The sequence below is a fragment of the Peromyscus eremicus genome, chromosome 8b (assembly GCF_949786415.1).
Source record: "Peromyscus eremicus chromosome 8b, PerEre_H2_v1, whole genome shotgun sequence".
NCBI lineage: Eukaryota > Metazoa > Chordata > Mammalia > Rodentia > Cricetidae > Peromyscus > Peromyscus eremicus.
In genome coordinates this window covers 50,597,256-50,616,012 of record NC_081424.1, presented here as the reverse complement: position 1 = coordinate 50,616,012, position 18,757 = coordinate 50,597,256, and the positions used below count along the sequence as shown (strand labels likewise).

The following is an 18,757-nucleotide window of genomic DNA, read 5'->3' as shown; positions in this document are numbered from 1 at the left end:
GAGTCCGACTCAGGGCTTATGGAAGAGTTGGATGGGATTTAGCAATGGAAGTACGTAGGCTTCATAGAATCTGGAACAGCTGGCATAGAAATGTATATTAGGGGGACGTGGCAACAAATGCTTAATATAAATGATTGTTTTCCTCAAGACCAGTTATGGGAATTTATATGAAAGTGTATTAACATAACATTGATGTTACGTAGGATGATCAATACGACCATTTTATATAAGATCATCCATTTTGAAGTACTTGAATGGAAATTTCGTACATTCACAAACTGTACAACCATCTCTATCTAGTTTCAAAACATTTCTAAGACAAAACTTCACTGCCTTCAAACAGTTGTGCCCAATTCTTCATTCCCCAGGGCCTGGTATATATATCTGTGCTTTTTTCTTTATGTATTTCTTATTCTTAATACTTCATCTACATGGACACAATAATATGGGACCTTTTGTGACTAAAATCTTTCACTTAACATAATGTTTTTAAAGTTTATCTATACAGCATATGCCAATCTTTCAGGGGGTTTGTGACAATACATAATATTTCTCTGTATGGATTTATCACAGTTTATTTATTGATGGTCATTTTGTGTTTCAGTCTGTTGACTGTTGTGAACAGTGTTTCTGTGACTATGCATATATACCTGAGCATCTGTATTTGGTTGTTTTGGATATGTTTCTAGCAATGGAATTGATGGGCCCTAGGTTTTCCAAAATTACATTTATCCATAAAATTGTAATTGAAAAATCACAGGAAACATTGTATATTACATAAAATATCAACTCATATATTGTACATTCATTGAATACTTGGTATTTTTTTGTTTTTAAATATGAGATTGGTGAAGCCACTATGTGGTAACTAAATAGCCTATTAAAAAACAAGATACACTTGGGAGGCAGAGGCAGGTGGATCTTTGTGAGTTTGAGGCCAGCCTGGTCTACAGAGCGAGATCCAGGAAAGGCACAAAGCTACACAGAGAAACCCTGTCTCGAAAAATCAAAAAAAAAAAAAAAAAGATACCTATATATGCACTCAGTGTGTACATGTGTGTGTATATATTTTAAAAAGAGAAATTCTCACTAGAATTGAGTTTTAATTCTTATAAGGGAGAGCATGCAGGTATATACTTGGATAAACTGAGACATCTAGGAGATAGAGGCTAGGAATAGAGTTGACTAGTTTAATTTTTCTGAAGAAATTATATAAAAAAGAGACAGAGTAATAAAGTCAAGTAAGATCATCCTGGAACAAATTGAACAGCTAACTGATTTGAAAATTAAGATTGTATTTTTCAAAATTAAATTTTATCCACCTCCTAATATCTGCCAATTCATTTACATTTTGTTTTTTTTTTCTAATTGTGTTTCTCTGTTCAGGGACATTAGTGTGACTGAAAGGAGATTTGAGTTCCACTTATGATGTATGACCCAGCTTCTTTGTGGATCATCTCAACTTTTATTCATATGTCATAGATCAACTGGTTCACAGAGAGATAGAGCCTTGATTGCATTGCCTGTAAAGCTTTTGTTGATTTAAAGCAACATGCACCCTATGCTATCCACAGTGTCATTTTTTCTTGGGGACTTTCTTCCATAAGAGTCAACCATGACACTAGGATTTTACACAATGTGGCTCTGACTGAACCCTCCAAACACTGCCTATAGACTTGGGGGAAGAAGCAGTTCCTGCGGAGTGTCTGTTAGTTAAGTGCTATGTTTATCTGAGTTCCCTCAGGTCCTCACAACCAGTGAGATGTGTATCTGTGGGTTTGCCAGCTTCAAGGCCTGAGCTCTGTCCACCATCTCAAGGCCGCTAATGAGGTTTTGTCTCCTGTGCTTGTGGCTCACCACAGCTGGGGGCGGGGATATGATGCTGAGCCTGCCTCTGGGTTCAGCAGGAAGCAGGACGTTGATGGGTTAACTCTGTGGGTTTCATGAGGACAGAAGGAGAGTGGGGCAGGCACAGATCTGCTGTGTATTGATCATCCCTAAGATGTATCATGTCACTCCTTTTTTATTATTTATTATTATTTTTAATTTTTTGAGATAAGGTTTCTCTGTGTAGCCCCAGACATCTTAGAACTTACTCTGTAGACCAGACTGGCCTCGAACTCACAGAGATCCTCCTGCCTCTGCCTCCCAAATGCTAGGATTAAAGGCATGCCCTACCACCACTTGGCTCTCGTGTCGCTTCTCATGAAGAGTTTCTCTTTATGTTTTTTAGACTATTAATTTCTTCCATAAATAGTGAATCTAAGTCCATGGCTCATTAACGCTACTTCTCAGACATTCCTGTGGGTTCTATTTCTTTTCACATATACATTATGTAGTTCATATCAGTATGTTGGAGCCCAGCATCAGAGCATTCATTACTGTGTGTGCTGTGTGTTTGTTTCAGGCAGATAAAGCTGATGGATTTGTCAACCTGCCAGATTTCACAGTGGAAAGAGCCTCTGAATGCAAGAAAAAACAGTGAGTCTTTTCTCCCCCCCCCAAAAAAAAAAGCCCTGGGCTAGGATCATAGACATTTTCAATGTACATCTAGTGATGGGGTGAATGCAAGAAAAAACAGTGAGTCTTTTCTCCCCGCCTCAAAAAAAGCCCTGGGTTAGGATCATAGCCATTTTCAATGTACATCTAGTGATGGGGTGATTTGGAAGTGGATAAAGGTACAATTTAAATGTCTGGGAACTTTGACCATTGTGTGTTGGCACTGTACAAATATATATTCATAGAAAATGTACATAGAAATGGTAACCTTTCATTTTTTGGCATGTCAACCCATGGGGTGGATGGGTTTTAACCACCTTACCCCCTGAACCGAACACACACAAAGGCAAGGGAATCAATGTCAAGGTTTTGACCTTGTAAAGAACAAATGTCTAAACAGGGGTCACCAGGCAGAGATGTAGTCCCTACAGTAAGACCAGGTCATCTTAGTTCATGGTATTATTAGTACCAGCCTTGACATTCAATGCTCTGATGCATTTAGGTTGGGATTGTACCCTGCTATAGAGTAAGTGTGAGCAGTGATGGGATAAAGTAGGCTCCAGCTGATGGTTATTGTTCTGCTAAGAAGGACAGAGCCCGAAGGGTCTGGGAACAGCCAAGGGCTCCCTAGAATGCTGGGTATACACTCTGATCACATGATCATTTCAAGAGAGCACCCTACTGTGACTTACTTTTATGTCTTCTTTCATCTTTCTCTTGTTCTTTCTTCTTTCTTCAATATCTTCTCCTTTATTATTGGAAAGGAACATTTCTTCATTGATGAGCCATGGATTGTTTTCTTGGGAAGCAGTGTTAGATTTTATTCTTTGCTGTACTGGTGTAATTGCTGTGTCTTGTTCTGTGTTGATTGTGTTGATGCTTGTGGTTTTTGATGGGTTACTGAAAACAAAACAAGCAAAACAACTCTGTCTTCTTCAGAACTTTTGGTGTGATTGGTAAGTGGAAACATTTTGCTTGCTATCACTGATGGGTCACAAATTTTCTTTAACTAAAATATCTAATTTGTATTTTTCCTTTACCAATACAGAGCCCCTTATCTATGGCTTCTGAAGAGTCATGTGGTATGGAAGTCACATACCTGATTATTTTTATATAACTAAAACTCTACTGTATGGTAGATTGAATTTAGATAATACCTTGCTTTAATGAGTTGATCTAAATACCGCTAAGTGACAATTCAGGGACTCTCAACTTGAATGTATTGTCTCTACACTTTTAAATAGTTAGCAGGTAAAAAAGATACACACACACACACACACACACACACACATATTTAAATGGAAACAACTGAGTGGCTAAGACGCAGTTCTGACATGATAAATTGACTCTCACTTCACTCAGTGAAATAGGGACCAGATAATAGATATTTAATATAATTACTTTAAAAACACTAACAAGTGTGATTTTCTCCTTTCTAGTGCATTTAAGATCAACCACCCACAGATCAAAGCCTTCTACTTTGCAGCAGAGAATTTGCAGGAAATGAATGTGTAAGTAGAGGAAACTGGTACATCCAATCCCTAAGAGAACGAAGTTACTTTGGTCAGGCATCAGAGTTTAAAGCCAATGATCATGTCAGTTATTGTCCTACTTGTTTTTGTTATTTAAGTTTGTTCTGTTAATTCCTTTAGCAATTATAAAACCATCTTGCTTTCTTTTCTAGCATGTATAGTCATTTGGGGAGATACACACATCTAAATGGCTGTTTTAGGAAGTAGTTGTAAGATTGTTCTGAAGGAGCCACTGAGAGGAGAGAGTAGACAGAAGGACATGTGATGTGATGAGAACACACATCATAAGGAGGAGCCACCCCCACTCAGGGTCTGCAGCCTGATTGTGTGTGATTGTCACAAAGATTCATGGACTTACCTCCTGCTTCTCCATGTATCACCCCGAACTTTTAATTCTGACTTTAAGAGCTATCCTAGCTCTGCTTCCAGCTTGTTCTGTTAAGTCAATGCACTCCATTCCCACTTTACTCCTGGTTTAGATGAAGACGCATTGCACCAGCTGTAATTTGGATGAAGTGGTCTGTGAGATGCTGCCTTGAGGTATCAGAGGATATCCCATTAACTTAAAAAGACTGTTATTGATGTCTTTAAGACCATCATATAATAATTTGATGTTTATGGAACATTTATAGTATGCCCCGTTGCCAAAGACGTTGGGCAGTAACAGTCAAACTCTCCCACCCCCATAATTCCTCTATTCATAGAGTTTATACTTGAATGCTGCTATCTACTGTGCATGACAATTTTATGACTTATCTTCCATACATAATCCATCTTTGCCTTCTTGTTTCAGAAAACTAAATAAAATAGATCCTACCTTCTGTTATACATGCCAACTCCTTTCAGGTCACCTCTTCTGCAGTACTGTCTAGCTAGGAGCCTTCTCATTTGTTATACCCACTTAGCTTAGCCTCACCTCATCTCTTCAGATGAGGACAAATTGCTCACAGCAAGTTGGGAAACCATGGATTAGCTGTCAGAGCAGAACTGACAACAGTGTCTTTCAAACATGTCTTTGATGGACAAATAGAGTGTTATTTCTACACTCTTTTTTGATCGTAGTTTTCACCCCTCCCTTGCCTTTCTCAAGCATCTGAGGGGAACAAAAAAGAACAGACATATCAGAAGAAATGGCTCATACCCTTCCAAGGTCATCACTCATCTCTGTATGGCATTGGTGACTCAATCCAGCTGCTTTGCAGCCACATGCTTTGAGTGTCCAGAAGAGGGAGTGCTCTTGCCTAGAGGTAGTTAGAACCCAGAGATGGTAGCCGGTCTGCAGCTGGGTCACCACTGAGGTTCACAGGGCTGCCTCTGGTTTGTCATGGCAGGAAGACAGAGCTGCCCATCATCCCACCTTGATAGCTTCTCTAACAGCATCCTGGGCATCCTGTATCTTCAGCTTTATCCCTGTTATCTTTCCCACCCTTCTTGGGGCTGATTCTTTCAAAGTAGTTTTCATCTCCTCAGAGAAGGCTGAATGAAAGAAAGCATCTCAGAAAAATAGTCCTTCTGAGTGCCTTGTTACCTAGTGAATGTCTCCTACACAGAAAAATGCATTTTCAGTCTAGAGGAGGTTAGACTCTTATGAGATTACTGGAATCCATTGTACTTCAGGCACTCTAAGCCACACATCAAGGTTATTTAGCTCCCTGTCCCTGGCTGCCACCAGCTCAGTCTTTGTTTTCTTCTTCACTCTTTATAGTCAAGCTTTCTTTCCATCTGCAAATTCCTATTTGATGGCAGGGCTTGTATGAGTTCTAGCTATAGATATCTTTTACATTGGTGGCTAGTAAAGCAACACCTGTCACCACAATCAAGGTGAAATCTCATTGCCAGTCTGTGCTGTGAAGAGCATTGACTTTCTTGAAATTCTGTTAGAATATCCTTTTCCAACTTATAAACAAGCTATAAATTGAAATTTGAATTTCAGATGTCCTGGGCTCTAATTTTGAATCTCTCCAGTGACCTTTATAATTCACATGATGATTTTCATCATAGTCCTTAAATTGCTCATCTCACTACTCATGGCTACAAGGCCCATTTTGCCTGTGCCTGAATACATGATGATTTCTTTTATCTGTAATGCCATTGCCTTAGCTTCATTTCTCCTTCTGTCATAAAAAGTCCTGACAAAACGCAACTTAAGGAAGAAATGGTTTATTACACTTACAGTTGTAGGTTCCAGTCTATTGTCATTGGGGCGACAAAGCAGGAGCTTGAAGCATCGTATCCATAGGCAAGAGCAGAGGGAACAAGTGCCTGGATCCTTACTTGCTTGCTCTCTTATGCTTAGCTTGCTTCCTCATTCTTACACAGTTCAGGACCCCAGCCAAGGGAGTGGTGCTTCCCACCATGGGCTGGGTCTTCCTACATCAGTAACAATCAAGACAGTACCCCAGAGACATGCCCACGGGCCAACCTGATCTAGGCAGTGCCTTCGCTGAGATGCTCTGCTCTGGTGATTCTAGGCTGTGCCAGCTGCACAAAGCTAAGTATCACAACCACCACTGAGTTTTCTTATTCTTAAGATAATTCTTCCAATAGCCAACAAGGGAGAACCTCTCTGGTCTACCAAGTTTGTCCTTTCTCCTACAAGACCAAGCAGATGATTCCTAGAGGTTTATTTACCAATACCACCTGAAACTTTTCCTTTTCTCTTGATGGAGCCTGTTTAAACTAGTTAGTAATGAATCTAGGAATGACTTAGGGGTAGGGTTGGAGGGAAGGGTAGTCTTTTCAGTTTTCAGTCATTCAACTCTTCGGCTAGCTACATTTTTTTTTTGAGGGGGGAGGTGATGTTTCTCTCAAGGGTGACAGAGAAGTCAGTGTAATAGAAATCTCTCATACTTTGCCATAACCCTCAATTTCCAGATGTAGGAGTAAGTCATTAAGAGTAACGGAAGAGTCAGTTCTAAACAGAGATGTGGGCTTGCTGCCTTTCTCAGGTGGTGTTCGCAGGAAGAATGCTCTTATGTGGGTATCCATGTCCTAATACTGTACTCATCCAACACACACATTCCCAACAAGTTAGTACATAGTAGACTCCCGGGCAATACTAACCATCTTTCATGTCTGTGTAAAGCCTTTTGTATACACATGTATTTAGCCAGAAATGGAGGTTCTCAGGTACTCCACGAGGTTTACAGAGGTTCTTAGTGAGGGAGGACCTATAAGTAGAAGTCTAAACAATTGTTAGGTTATCACAGTTAGTAAATCACAATGAAAGGAAAGGACTTGGGTTTGGGGCAGGGGTGAAGTTTCCATTTTGATTTACATTCACACTCTGATATAGAGTTTAGAAAAGCCTTTGCTATTTCAGTTATTCTCAACTCAAAACTCTTCATTGTCTTTTTCTTTCTTTGTTATTTTACTTTTAGATTCTTTCAGTTTGTGTGGAGGGCAGGACCAGCTTTATATAAGCATGAAATCATGTATAAATTGAAAACTGTATTTAAAGTGAACCATGAAATATGTTGTATTTTATCTGATTTAGAAATGTGCTTAAATTTTTTGTGTTTGTGTAGCATGCATGTTCATGTATGTTTGTGTGTATAAGTGTGGAGGCCAGAGATCAACCATGGGTAACTTCCTCTATTGGCTCTACCTTAGTTTTTGAGACAATATTCCTCATTGAACATGGAGCTCATTGTGGTGATATATTGTGTACCCCACTATATTGTGTACCCTAATAAACTTATCTGGGGATCGGAGGACAGAGCCAGCCACTAGATTAGACATAGAGGACAGACAGTGGTGGCACACACCTTTAATCCTATCACTCGGGTTCAAGGCCACACTGGGAACAGAGCCAGGCATGGTGGCACACCCAGCACTTGAGATCTAATGTCTTTGCTTGGGAAGCACACATGCCTTTAATCTCAGGAAGTGACATGGCTGGGTGGAGAACGGTATACAAGGTGTAAGGAGACAGGAACTAAGTAAGCAGTTCAACTGAGATCCTCAGGGCTGAGGACTCAGACAGAGGCTTTCAGTCTGAGGATTCATGCAAACAGGATCAGCTGAGGAGTTGGCAAGGTGAGGTTGGCTGTGGCTTTTTCTGTTTCTCTGATCTTTCAGCTTTCACCCCAATATCTGGCTCTGAGTTCTTTATTGATAAGACTGTTCAGCAATTCATGTTACAGCTCATCACTTTGGCTGAACTAGCTAGCCAGCAAGACTCATGGATCTGCCTGTCTCTGCCTGCCACTCAATGCTGGGGTTACAGACAGGTGTCACTGTCTACCTCTTTATGTGGATACAGGGAATCCACAGTCAGGTTCTCATGATTGCGTAGATAGCTCTTTACCTACTGAATCATCTCCCCAGTTTTCTACTACATACTTTTAAATGTTAGTTGGGTAATATATTAAACATCATGTAAAGATTAAATGACACAAAAATAGAAAACCCATGAGATTTCTTGACTCTCCCCATCTTCCATTCAACTTCTTTCTGGGGGTATGTGCACATTTGACAGTATGATGTTTCTCCTTCCTCACACTGTGTGCACTAGTTCATGAACAGGTGTGAGTGTGTCAATTTTACAGTACATTAGAACAGATAAACTTACGGTCCTGTACTTCTTTTCTATGAACAGTATGTCATAGGATTTTTTTTTCTGAGTCATTACAAATCCACTTGTGAATGTTTTTATTAGTTTCATTACAACATTGTATTAATATCATCCAGATCATTATTTATGTGATTTCTTGTTAATGGACAATTATTAACTCAGGGTCTTTTTTTTTCTACTATTACAAGCCTTGTTGACAATATTTTTCTATGTAAAGATTTATTTTTCCCCCCAAAATATATATTAACAATTATAGTTATTGGGCAAAGAAGGGTGATATTTAAATTTTGAACGATCTCATCAAATTGCCTGCTCAAAACTGACTATATCAATTTTCATGTTTAGCTCAACACTTTATTCAAATATTTATTTTTCCATTCTTTCTTTAGACATCAGTAGTATTTCCAATGCCTACTAGTCCTTAGGTGAAAAATAGCCCCCCGTGTCTAGACAATGTAGTTTCCAAATGGCCAGTGTGCATGTTCCAAAGGAGAGAATTTCCCCCACATGTGCATTGGCTCTTGTGTGTTCTGACCCCATCCTTTTGTCTTATTTGTCATGGTTCAGGGACTAGATGAACACTCTTGCCTTCATATATATATATATATATATATATATATATATATATATATATTACAACAAGATCATGTCCAATTGAAGATTGGATGAGGATTTATGAGGAGCTGTTGACCATAGATCTGGGAATGTATGGTGTTTGTGCCATGGTGCCAATGCAGCATGCTAAGTATAGTTCATGATGCAGGAAAGGACTAGAAGAAAGGTATAAATGAATCAACATATGTAGTATCATTACTGTTACTTTGTTTATATTAACTTGGATCATTATTGAATGTGCTGGTTTTTAAAACAAAAAAAAGAATATGAAATACAGTTTATTTGAAAAAACAAACAGAAAAACGGAAACACCTAGAGAATGAGTCCCCTAGGTAGCCGCTGTACCCAAAGGACATTTCCCTTCAAGTATTAGATTATGTAAATAGGAATATATGAAATAGGTATATTTTTTATTTTAAAAGTATTCTTATTTTTACAATACATTCCTAACTGAAATCTTGAGGAAGTATGACAGTGGCCTAGAATTAAAAGCAGTTTGAGTTCATTAAGATTTGCCTAGACTTATTGTGCAACTGATATTTAATCAATAGGAGATAAATCAATAGAAGAAACTTGTCAATTTTTAACTTCCATGAAGACTTTAGAAATTAAAAATTTCCACTCTTTAGGAATACCTTTTTATGTTCTAGTCAGATCTACTGAATGATGCAAAATTTGTCTATCTTAAAAGTGAGTGATATGGACATATTTTTCTGAAATCAATTGACGTTATTAAATGATAGCGAGCTGGAATGGCTCGGTGGGTGAAAGAGCTTCCCAGGCAAGTCTGATGATCTGGGTTCAACACCTGGAACCCACTTACAGGCACAAAGAGAGAATGGACTCCCCAAAGTTGTCTCCTGGCCTCCGAATGTATAATGCATGTGTATAATGACAATACATTTTAAAAATTGATCGAGATATGGCTTTGATGGTCAAGTGACTGAATTTGATCACCAGTGGTTTGGTGGTGACTGAAGGTTTAAAATATATAACTACTAAAGAAGACATATTTGTTCCTATAGCTAGAATAACTCATTTGGCTTCCAACCTTAACCACCGGATAAAGTCTCATCCCACTCCTCTTACAATGTAGATCCCTAAAAAGCCAAGTGTTTTGAAACCAGAAATCTTAGGTCTCCATGTTTCACACTTACGATGCTTTAGGAAATACTCAGACTAAGTGTGGAGTTAGGACTGAATTTTTTTGCATAGTCTGGTACAGGAAGCAGGTTCAGGGCCTATGGAGAAAAGAGAGTGGATCAGGGGCCCGGCTGCTTGGTCAAACATTTCCTTTCCATTTGAATTGTAGGTGGTTAAACAAACTTGGGTTTGCAGTCATCCATCAGGAATCCACTACAAAGGATGAAGGTATGTTCTGTTTTACATTTCTGGAATTTTAGCAAGAATATTAGGATAGGCTGAATCAGGATGAAGAGAGAGACAATTCAGATTCTATGTATAGGCTGGTCCTGGGGAAACATGGTTTGACATTTGCAATGATCTAAGAGGTATAGACAGCCATGTTCACACAGACTCACAGTGGAGCCGTGCCTCCCCTGCCAACTAGAAGTGATTTCACACTTCACCCACACTTGAGCAGCTGCAGGCTTCTCTGATACTCAGACAATTGCCAATGCAAATGTTTTACTGCCCTCCTTACAGAGTTCTTACTCATGGACCTGAATGTGTCATGATCTAGGCAGATAACTTGCATCCCACCATTTCCTCTGACAGTTTAACCTTTCTGCCAGGTGCAGGTTGACATTAATTACCTTGAAACTGTTCTTGGAACCTGATGATCAGGCTGGAGACACACCATGTTCAGGCCTCCCAAGCCACAGGCATCTACATCTTCATAATATTATTAGCTTTAAGTATGGGGAACAGAGAGGCTGCAGATGTCAGGGTCGCTGACATATACTGGTGTTGAAATGCTTAGATTACAGGACACTTGGGGATTGTAAGGAGAAAGTTATATGTTTGATTATAAAATCTTAAGTTTAAAAATGAAAAAGTGGCGAATGTGAACCAATAAGGGAATTCATTACAATGCTGTGAAGTTAGCATCTAGCTCCCACGTTGATCCTCTTTTCTGTTAGGTCAGCATTCATTTGTTAGCAACCAGGGAAGAGAAACCTGTGTAGAAGGACTTATTCTGGTATTTAAGACCTTTTGTGATATTGCCTCTAAACCTCTGAAGCCTCATCTTCCTTGGAGATCTCTGTTTTTGTATCTCAGCCCACTTGCTCAGCCTGGTCCTCCTCTTGCTGTGTTTTTAGGTACCAGCCAAGGCTGAATTATCAGTCAGACTCAACTCCCTCCCATGGTTCATTTTGATTCCCATCTTTACTGCTGATGGTGTTATAATGACTCACACACTTTAAAGGAATTCTTTTATTTTTTTTCTGAGCCACAATAGTTCCCATCTTACATACTGGATGCTCTCTGGCAGCAGAAACCACCATGAGGGGCCTCTTCTTTCTCCCATTCTTGAGTTTCTTTTCCTCAGGTAGTGCCATAGATGTCTTGCTTTCTATATTCTCTTTTTCTTTTTGGATGCTTCCTTTTTTAATTAGACTGAAATTGCAATAGGCAGATGGAGAAAAACCTTTGCTCATACATTATGGAATAAATAATGAGAGCCTTGAAACCTGAAGCATTTTTTTCCTTCCGGTTATAGAATGTTACAGTGAGAGTGAGCAGGAAGATCCTGAAATAGCTGTGGAGACGCCACCCCCTCCGTACGCTTCTGCCACTTCCTCTCCTGTGGGACGTGTAGATGTGAGTAGTCTGTTGGTCACACTAATCTTGTGTGCGGATGTCACTCCTTCCAATTATACATAGACTACCTTGGCCAGTACATTTTTAGAACTGACCAAGTTAAGGTGCCTTCCAAAGAGCAAGTGAAATTCTCAGGGTGCTGACTCAGGGTGCTGACTTAGAGCCTTTGCCATAGCAACCCACAGGGATGACAGTCTCGATGTATTTCTTCATAACCCACAGATGGACTGGATCACAGTCAGAGGATGCATGGAGATGCGAAGGTCTTTTGAGTGGCAGGCCAATGCCTGCAGAGGCTCATTTTGCAGTGCACATCATGCCCTACTTGTTTTCTGAAGGAATGTCAAGTGCCTTGCATAGGTGCCTGTGATACACAAATGCAACATGAATTTAAAAGTGATATTAAAAGTAGAGCATGGAAAGAGAAACAGTTAGAGATAGCAGCTGGGGGTCATCTCATTAAGATTGTATATGGGCCAGTATGGTGTATTCCCAAAGAAGGGTCCAAGTTGTATCCCAAGCTTTGGAAGTTCAGGTCTTCATGGATGCCAAGACTTTGGAGAAGTGCTTTATGTTTGGATGTATGCTCCCTAGCAAGAGCCACACTAGGGTCATTGAGGATATGATTTTTTAAAAAAAAAATTAATTCATAGATGATGATGATGATAATGATGATGATGATGATGATGATGATTGTTTTGGGTATGTGGTTGAAACTCAAGACCTCCTGCATGCTAACACACATGCTTTATATCTGATCCATACCACTAGCCAGATGTACAACTTTTATGTTCAATCATGTCTCAGGGCTTTAAATACATAGTCATTAAATCTTCAAATAATCTTGAGAAACAGTAGTATTCTATTTGAGCTTTACTGATCATGTGAGGCCAAGCTCCTTTCTATGGTTAGAGCCATTTGTGTTTTCCCTTTGTGTCTGTTAGATGTTTTAGCCTCTGCCTCCTCTTCCTAGTCTTCTTTCTCAGTCTTGTTGATTGATGGGATTTCCCAATTTGTTCTTCTCTATATTTGAAATAACATATGTTTGTCATGCATGCTTGTCAGCTATCAGTCAGCCAGGCTCACTTATTATTTTTTTTAAATGCTTTCATGGCTTCTTTTTATAAATGAATGTTTGTGAGTTTAATGGCTCAGATTTATCTATCACTTTTATTGAACTTAGTGTCTTTTTTTCCTTCCTGGTTTTGAAAATTCCTTCCTTTCCCAAGGCTGTGAGGAAGTTGATTTTACTGTTTTCATTTCGTGACAGAGAAAACCTGTTTGGAACTGTACCATGATAGTTACCTATCCATAGACCTGAAGTCCAGCATTCCATGTTTGAGCATAAAGAAATGAAGGGACTCTTCTAGACCTAAAAGTTAGATTAACAAACTTGGAAGATTCTCTACATTTTTCTGAGTCCTTAATCAAATGTCGGTTGTTTGTTTGTCTTTTTAAGGCAAGGTCTCAAGTGGTCCAAGCTGGCCTTTAGCTTCTTGCCATATAGCCAAGGGTGATTCTGCACTTCCTGTCTTCATCCACCCCAAATTACGATTACTATAGGTGTACACCACCACATTTGATTTTTATGTAGTGCTGGGGATTGAGCCCAGGACAAGCACGCTACCAACTGAGACCCTACCAAGCCCTTAAATGTTGTTTCTTAAAAAGTTGTAAATGGTGGTTATGCACGCCTTAATTCCAGCACTTGGGAGGCAGAGGCAGGAGGATCTCTGAGTTCAGGGCCAGGCTGGCCTACAAAGCTAGTTCCAGGACAACCAGGGCTACATAGAGAAACCCTGTCTTGAAAAAACAAAAACAAACTAACAAACGGACAAACAAAACAGTTGTAAGTCAGTCACTGTTAACAAATTTTCTAAAGTAATACAAGATAAGATTGTCAGGTAAATGTTGTCTTGGCCATGTTTTGGCAATTTAATAAAGCTACTGTTATCTGTGAAGAGAATCCTCAATTTAGGAAAATATATACATCAGTTTGCCTGGAGGCAATTCTGTGGGGGCATTTTGTTGATCAGTGATTACGTGAGAGGGCCCAGCCCACTGTGGGTGGCACTGTTCCTAGGCAGGTAGTCTAGGTGGTATAGGAAAGCAGGCTGAGCAAGCCATGGAGAGCAAGCCAGTGATGTTCCTTTGTGGCCTCTGCTTCAGTTTGTGCTTCTAGGTTCCTGCCTTGAGTTTCTCCCTTGGCTTGCCCCTCATATGGATTGTGACCGGTAAACCAAGCAAATCACCCCTAGTTGTTTTTGGTCATGGTGTTTATTACAGGAACAAAAAGCTAATGAGGACAAATATTGAATAGTTAGATTTTTTTTCTTTCTCCTAGTAATAGAGTATGTCCCTTATGCTCACATATTTCCCAGGCAGATTTTGTTTTTGTTTTCTCTTGTTTCTGGAAAAAAAAAAAGACATGTAAGACACTTGGTTAAAATAACATGAGGCTTACTATTTAAGCAGATGAAGTGAAAGAAAAAAATCTGGGTGACTTTTATCCAGGGCATGAGTCAAGTTATTGTTTCTCTCAGAAGTTATTGTTTCACTCAATATGATATAGGCTAGCCATGAATCAGACATACACGCCTAGGCTGAAAATAAATTTTTTCCAAGTTTTTTTTTTAGACAGTTGGGAAATGACTTCAAAGCTGAACTCAACAGAATAAAATAATATTGTTTTGGAAGGTTGTCTCAGAAACTTTCAAGTTTTGGAATAACTAATTCAATGTCTAGCCTTTCTTATTGCTAGAGAGTAGAGGTTATCTTAATTTTCAGTGCCCGAGAGTTTGGACTTCTGGTTCTAGTGGGCTGAATCACAATGGACTGAATTCCACAAGGGAATGCAGTGCACTGTAGGATCTTGAATGAGTGAAGACAGGTTTCTGAGTCTGTTCTTTCAAACTGAAAAGGCCTCATGTGAGTGACGGGGGGTGGGGGACGACGTCCACTTTTCCCTTTGTGTGTCTATGTGTGGGGCACTCCAAATGTCATTCTTCAGGAGCCAAGCTCAGGATTACTCATGGGAACCTAGGACTCCCTGATACCCTAGTGTGGCTAGCCAGGAAGCTCCAGAGGGTCTCTCAGTGCCGGTGTTATATGCACTTGCCTGCCACTGTACTCAGCATTTTGTGTGGGTGCTAGATCTCTGAATTCAGATCTTCGAGCTTGAATGACAAGCATTTAGTTCAGTGAACCATCTCAGCAGCCCCAACATGACCTGATTCTTAAAGAAATGGTAGTCCCCCCCCCGCCCCGGCTTATTAAAAAGGTTTAAAAATAGATGGGGGTTCTGTACATTTCATTTCGAAAGGTAATTTGTAGATCTCATTGTTCAGATTTCTTCAGTTTCTCAAAGAGAATAAAAGGAACCAACTTCTCAAATCTCCCAATGTCCCAAGTTACTGTTTTAAGAACTATTAATAGCACTAAAACTTTCACTACATATTTTCTTCTTCCAAGTTTAATTTTAAAGGCACTGTTTGATAACCTTGTCTGTTGTGCAGATTTACTTAAATCGTGAACTCTCTTCTCAGACCTTGGGTGCTGTGGATGAATGGTTCATGTTCTTTGTTGGGGGAAGCTTCCTGTTCAAAGAGATAGCTGCAGATGACCATCCTAGGGGGAAGGTCTACTATAGGAGAAGTAGAGAAAGATGGATAAGAAGACCAGGGGAGATGGAGCTAGAGAGTGGGCTATGGCAACTGATGGGCACGGATGGTCAGAATGACCCCACACAGCTTACGTCTGGGCACAGGTCTGCAGAGGTACATTGAGTCAACTGAGTGACCCATTGAGAAGGAGTTTCTCACCAGAGAAAATAGAGCCAAGATCTCATTGGTGAGAAGTGATGCCGCAATGTCACTGGAGTGTGAGCACATGAATCTGAATGAGGCTGATAGGATGTAAAGTCAGGGTAATTGTAGCCATCCTATACAGGGCTTGTGGGCCAGCTAAGGCTTTTGATGCTCTATTGTGAGTGATTTGGGAAGCACTTGGAAGATATGAGCAAAAGGGTTGTGAAGTCAGTTTTGAACTTAAATGGTGACCCAGGCCGGTATATGGAAGAAACCTAGTGCATAAGGGAGAAGCATATTTTCATAGAAGGCAGAAAGTGTGCATTGTTCTATGGTGTGGGGCGGTGATGGGCTTCCGGTACAGCTCTCAGACCTTTGAGGAAATGAGGTGACTGGGACTTGAGCGTGCTTGGAATGTAGACCACTGAGAGCTGGATCAGATATGGAAAAGGGGGATAAATATTTATAACCCTAGCTTCAGGCAGCTCCGCTAATAATTCAGATTATTTTAACAGAATGGTTCAGTCCTTACACTTCGATGCTTTTCAGAAGAACAATTCCTTTTTGTCCCCGAGAACGTTGCAGCAAGCCATCTAAAGCAAATTGAAGCAGCAGGAAGTAAAAATAAACTCTGAAAAGAGGCTCACTGGCTGGGGATAGAGGAAAAAGTCGAAAACTGAACAAACAAGGGTAGGATAATTTTAGAAATACAGATTTCATTTTAACAGGCTGTGTCTTGAATAGCTGTCTACCAAATGTCAATCGGTCATTCAATATCCACTATACAAAATGGTACAGATGCTTGCAAGTGGGTAACTGTAGGAAGACTTAGCATACAATGTCAAACCTAGGATACACACACACACACACACACACACACACACACACACTCACACACACACACACACACACACACACATGTATATGTGCAAGAAGTAGGGATAAGGAAACCACCTTTCTACTCAGAATATAAGAAATTATAAGCTTTATGTTTGGAAATTGAACTGATTTTCAAACTCTGCTGTAACTTGGTGTTATGTATTTTTGTCTCTTGCTTTAACAGTTCCTCTCCACAGCCGGCTAGTATGGCGGCTGTCCCACCACCCCTTCCTGCCTTCTGCTTCCACTGGCCAACTCCAACCCACTCATTAGCTCTTGCCTGAGTCATTGGAACAACAGGCTCTTTCTTTCCCATCTTCTAGTCTATCTTTCCTTTAAAAGCACCAAAAGGTGCTTTTAATAACACGGATTTGCCTAGAACTCATCATGCATACCAGGTTGGCCTTGAAGTCACAGAGCTCTGCTCACTTTTGCCACCCAAGTGCTGAGATTAAAGACAGGCAGCACCACCCCTGGTCCTACTCTTAGGTCCTTGAGATTTTACATTTGTTGACACATTCTTGTCACTAGCCCCTCCTTTGCCATCAGCCCTGAAAAAAATGCCTGCTTTGCCCAGAGTCTTCCAAACTCCCCTTCTGCACATGTGGGGAGCAAGTTCCTTAGCTCGTAGGAAGTGCTGTTCGGATGCCACCCCAGTTCCACATCCATGGTATCTTGTAGTCTGCTTCAAGCATGAATTCTTCTGCTGAAGCCATTCTCTTCCTTGTAAGCCAGGACAAATTGACTCTTTCAGGCTTTTTCTCCTTCTATTAATCCCTTTAGTTGGCATTCACAGTCATGGGTTTCATTGTGCTATTTTCATACATGTATGTCATTCTACTTTGTTTTTATTCTGAATTCTCTCTGCATTTCTGGAACCCTTTATTTAAAATGCCTTTTCATGCTGTTACTGTAATTGACCTCCTACTTGGTGCTTTATGTGTCTGTGCTATTTATATAATTACCACATTCATTTAAAAATGTTTAATTTTTTTAAGTGTGTGTATGCGTGCCCGAGTGAATATATGCACAACACATGCATGAAGTAGCCTATGGAGGTCATGTGGGTGCTGAGACCCAAACCTGGAACCTCTGTAAGAGTAATATACACTCTTCCCCTCTGAGCCATCCCTCTAGACCCCTAATTACCAAATTATTAAAGCTGGGCCACATTTAATATATGTTTATTAGTGATGTTTATAAGTGTCTAGCCAATGGTTGAACTTGAATGCATGGATAGTAAAGTGGGTGGATAGTATGTCTTCTTCATCCATACACAACAAGAATATTTCCTCAGGCACTCCTTTAGAAAAAAATTATGGGCCAGGCATGGTGGTGCATGCCTTTAATCCCAGCACTTGATGAGGCAGAGGCAGGTGGATCTCTGTGAGTTCAAGGCCAGTCTGGTCTACAGAGTGAGTTTCAGGACAACCAGAGCTGCATAATAGAGAGACCCTGTCTCAAAGAAAAAACAATTAAAAAAGGTATTTATTGGTATTTTTAATTATGTGTAGGTGGGTATGTATACATAAGTGCATTGCTCTTAGAGGCCAGAAGAGGGTATCCGATCTCCTGAAACTGGAGTTACAAGAAGTTGTGAGCCACTTGATATGAGCACTGGGAGCCAAAGTCCATTCCTCCACAAGAGCAGTGCCCTCTCTTAGCTGCTGAGCTGTTTCTTCAGCATGTAGAATGGTGCTCCCTCGTGCAGAGATTCTACACATCCCTTAAGAAGGATCATTTCATTTGACTCTCAGAAAACTCCTGTTTGAGTTTTACAAATGAGGAAACCAAGTTACAAAGAAGTAAACCTGACTATATTGCAGGCAGAAATCTTAAGATGTTTATATTTTACCAAGACTACTGTTTTAGTCTGAGCACGGTGTCCCATACCTGTAATCCCAGCTCTCAGGCACAGAGGCCAGAGGACTCCAAGTCTGAGTCCAACCTGGGCTACACAGTGACAGCATATCTCGGGAAAGAAAACAAATCATCAAAAACATATTCCGTCACACTGTATTATTTGCTCCTATTGATGTACCTGCCATTCAAACAGCTGATAACAT

General features: G+C 40.1%; 1 protein-coding gene across 1 annotated transcript in view; it reads left to right on the top strand.

Annotated features, from left to right (window-relative positions):
• The window catches only part of Ipcef1 (interaction protein for cytohesin exchange factors 1), a 93,269-nt gene that overhangs the window by 37,062 nt on the left and 37,450 nt on the right, over nt 1-18,757 (top strand). Inside the window, 4 exon segments of the mRNA XM_059272797.1 lie at nt 2,408-2,481; nt 3,939-4,010; nt 10,535-10,593; nt 11,906-12,006. Of these exon segments, the coding sequence (XP_059128780.1) occupies nt 2,408-2,481; nt 3,939-4,010; nt 10,535-10,593; nt 11,906-12,006 (306 nt within the window).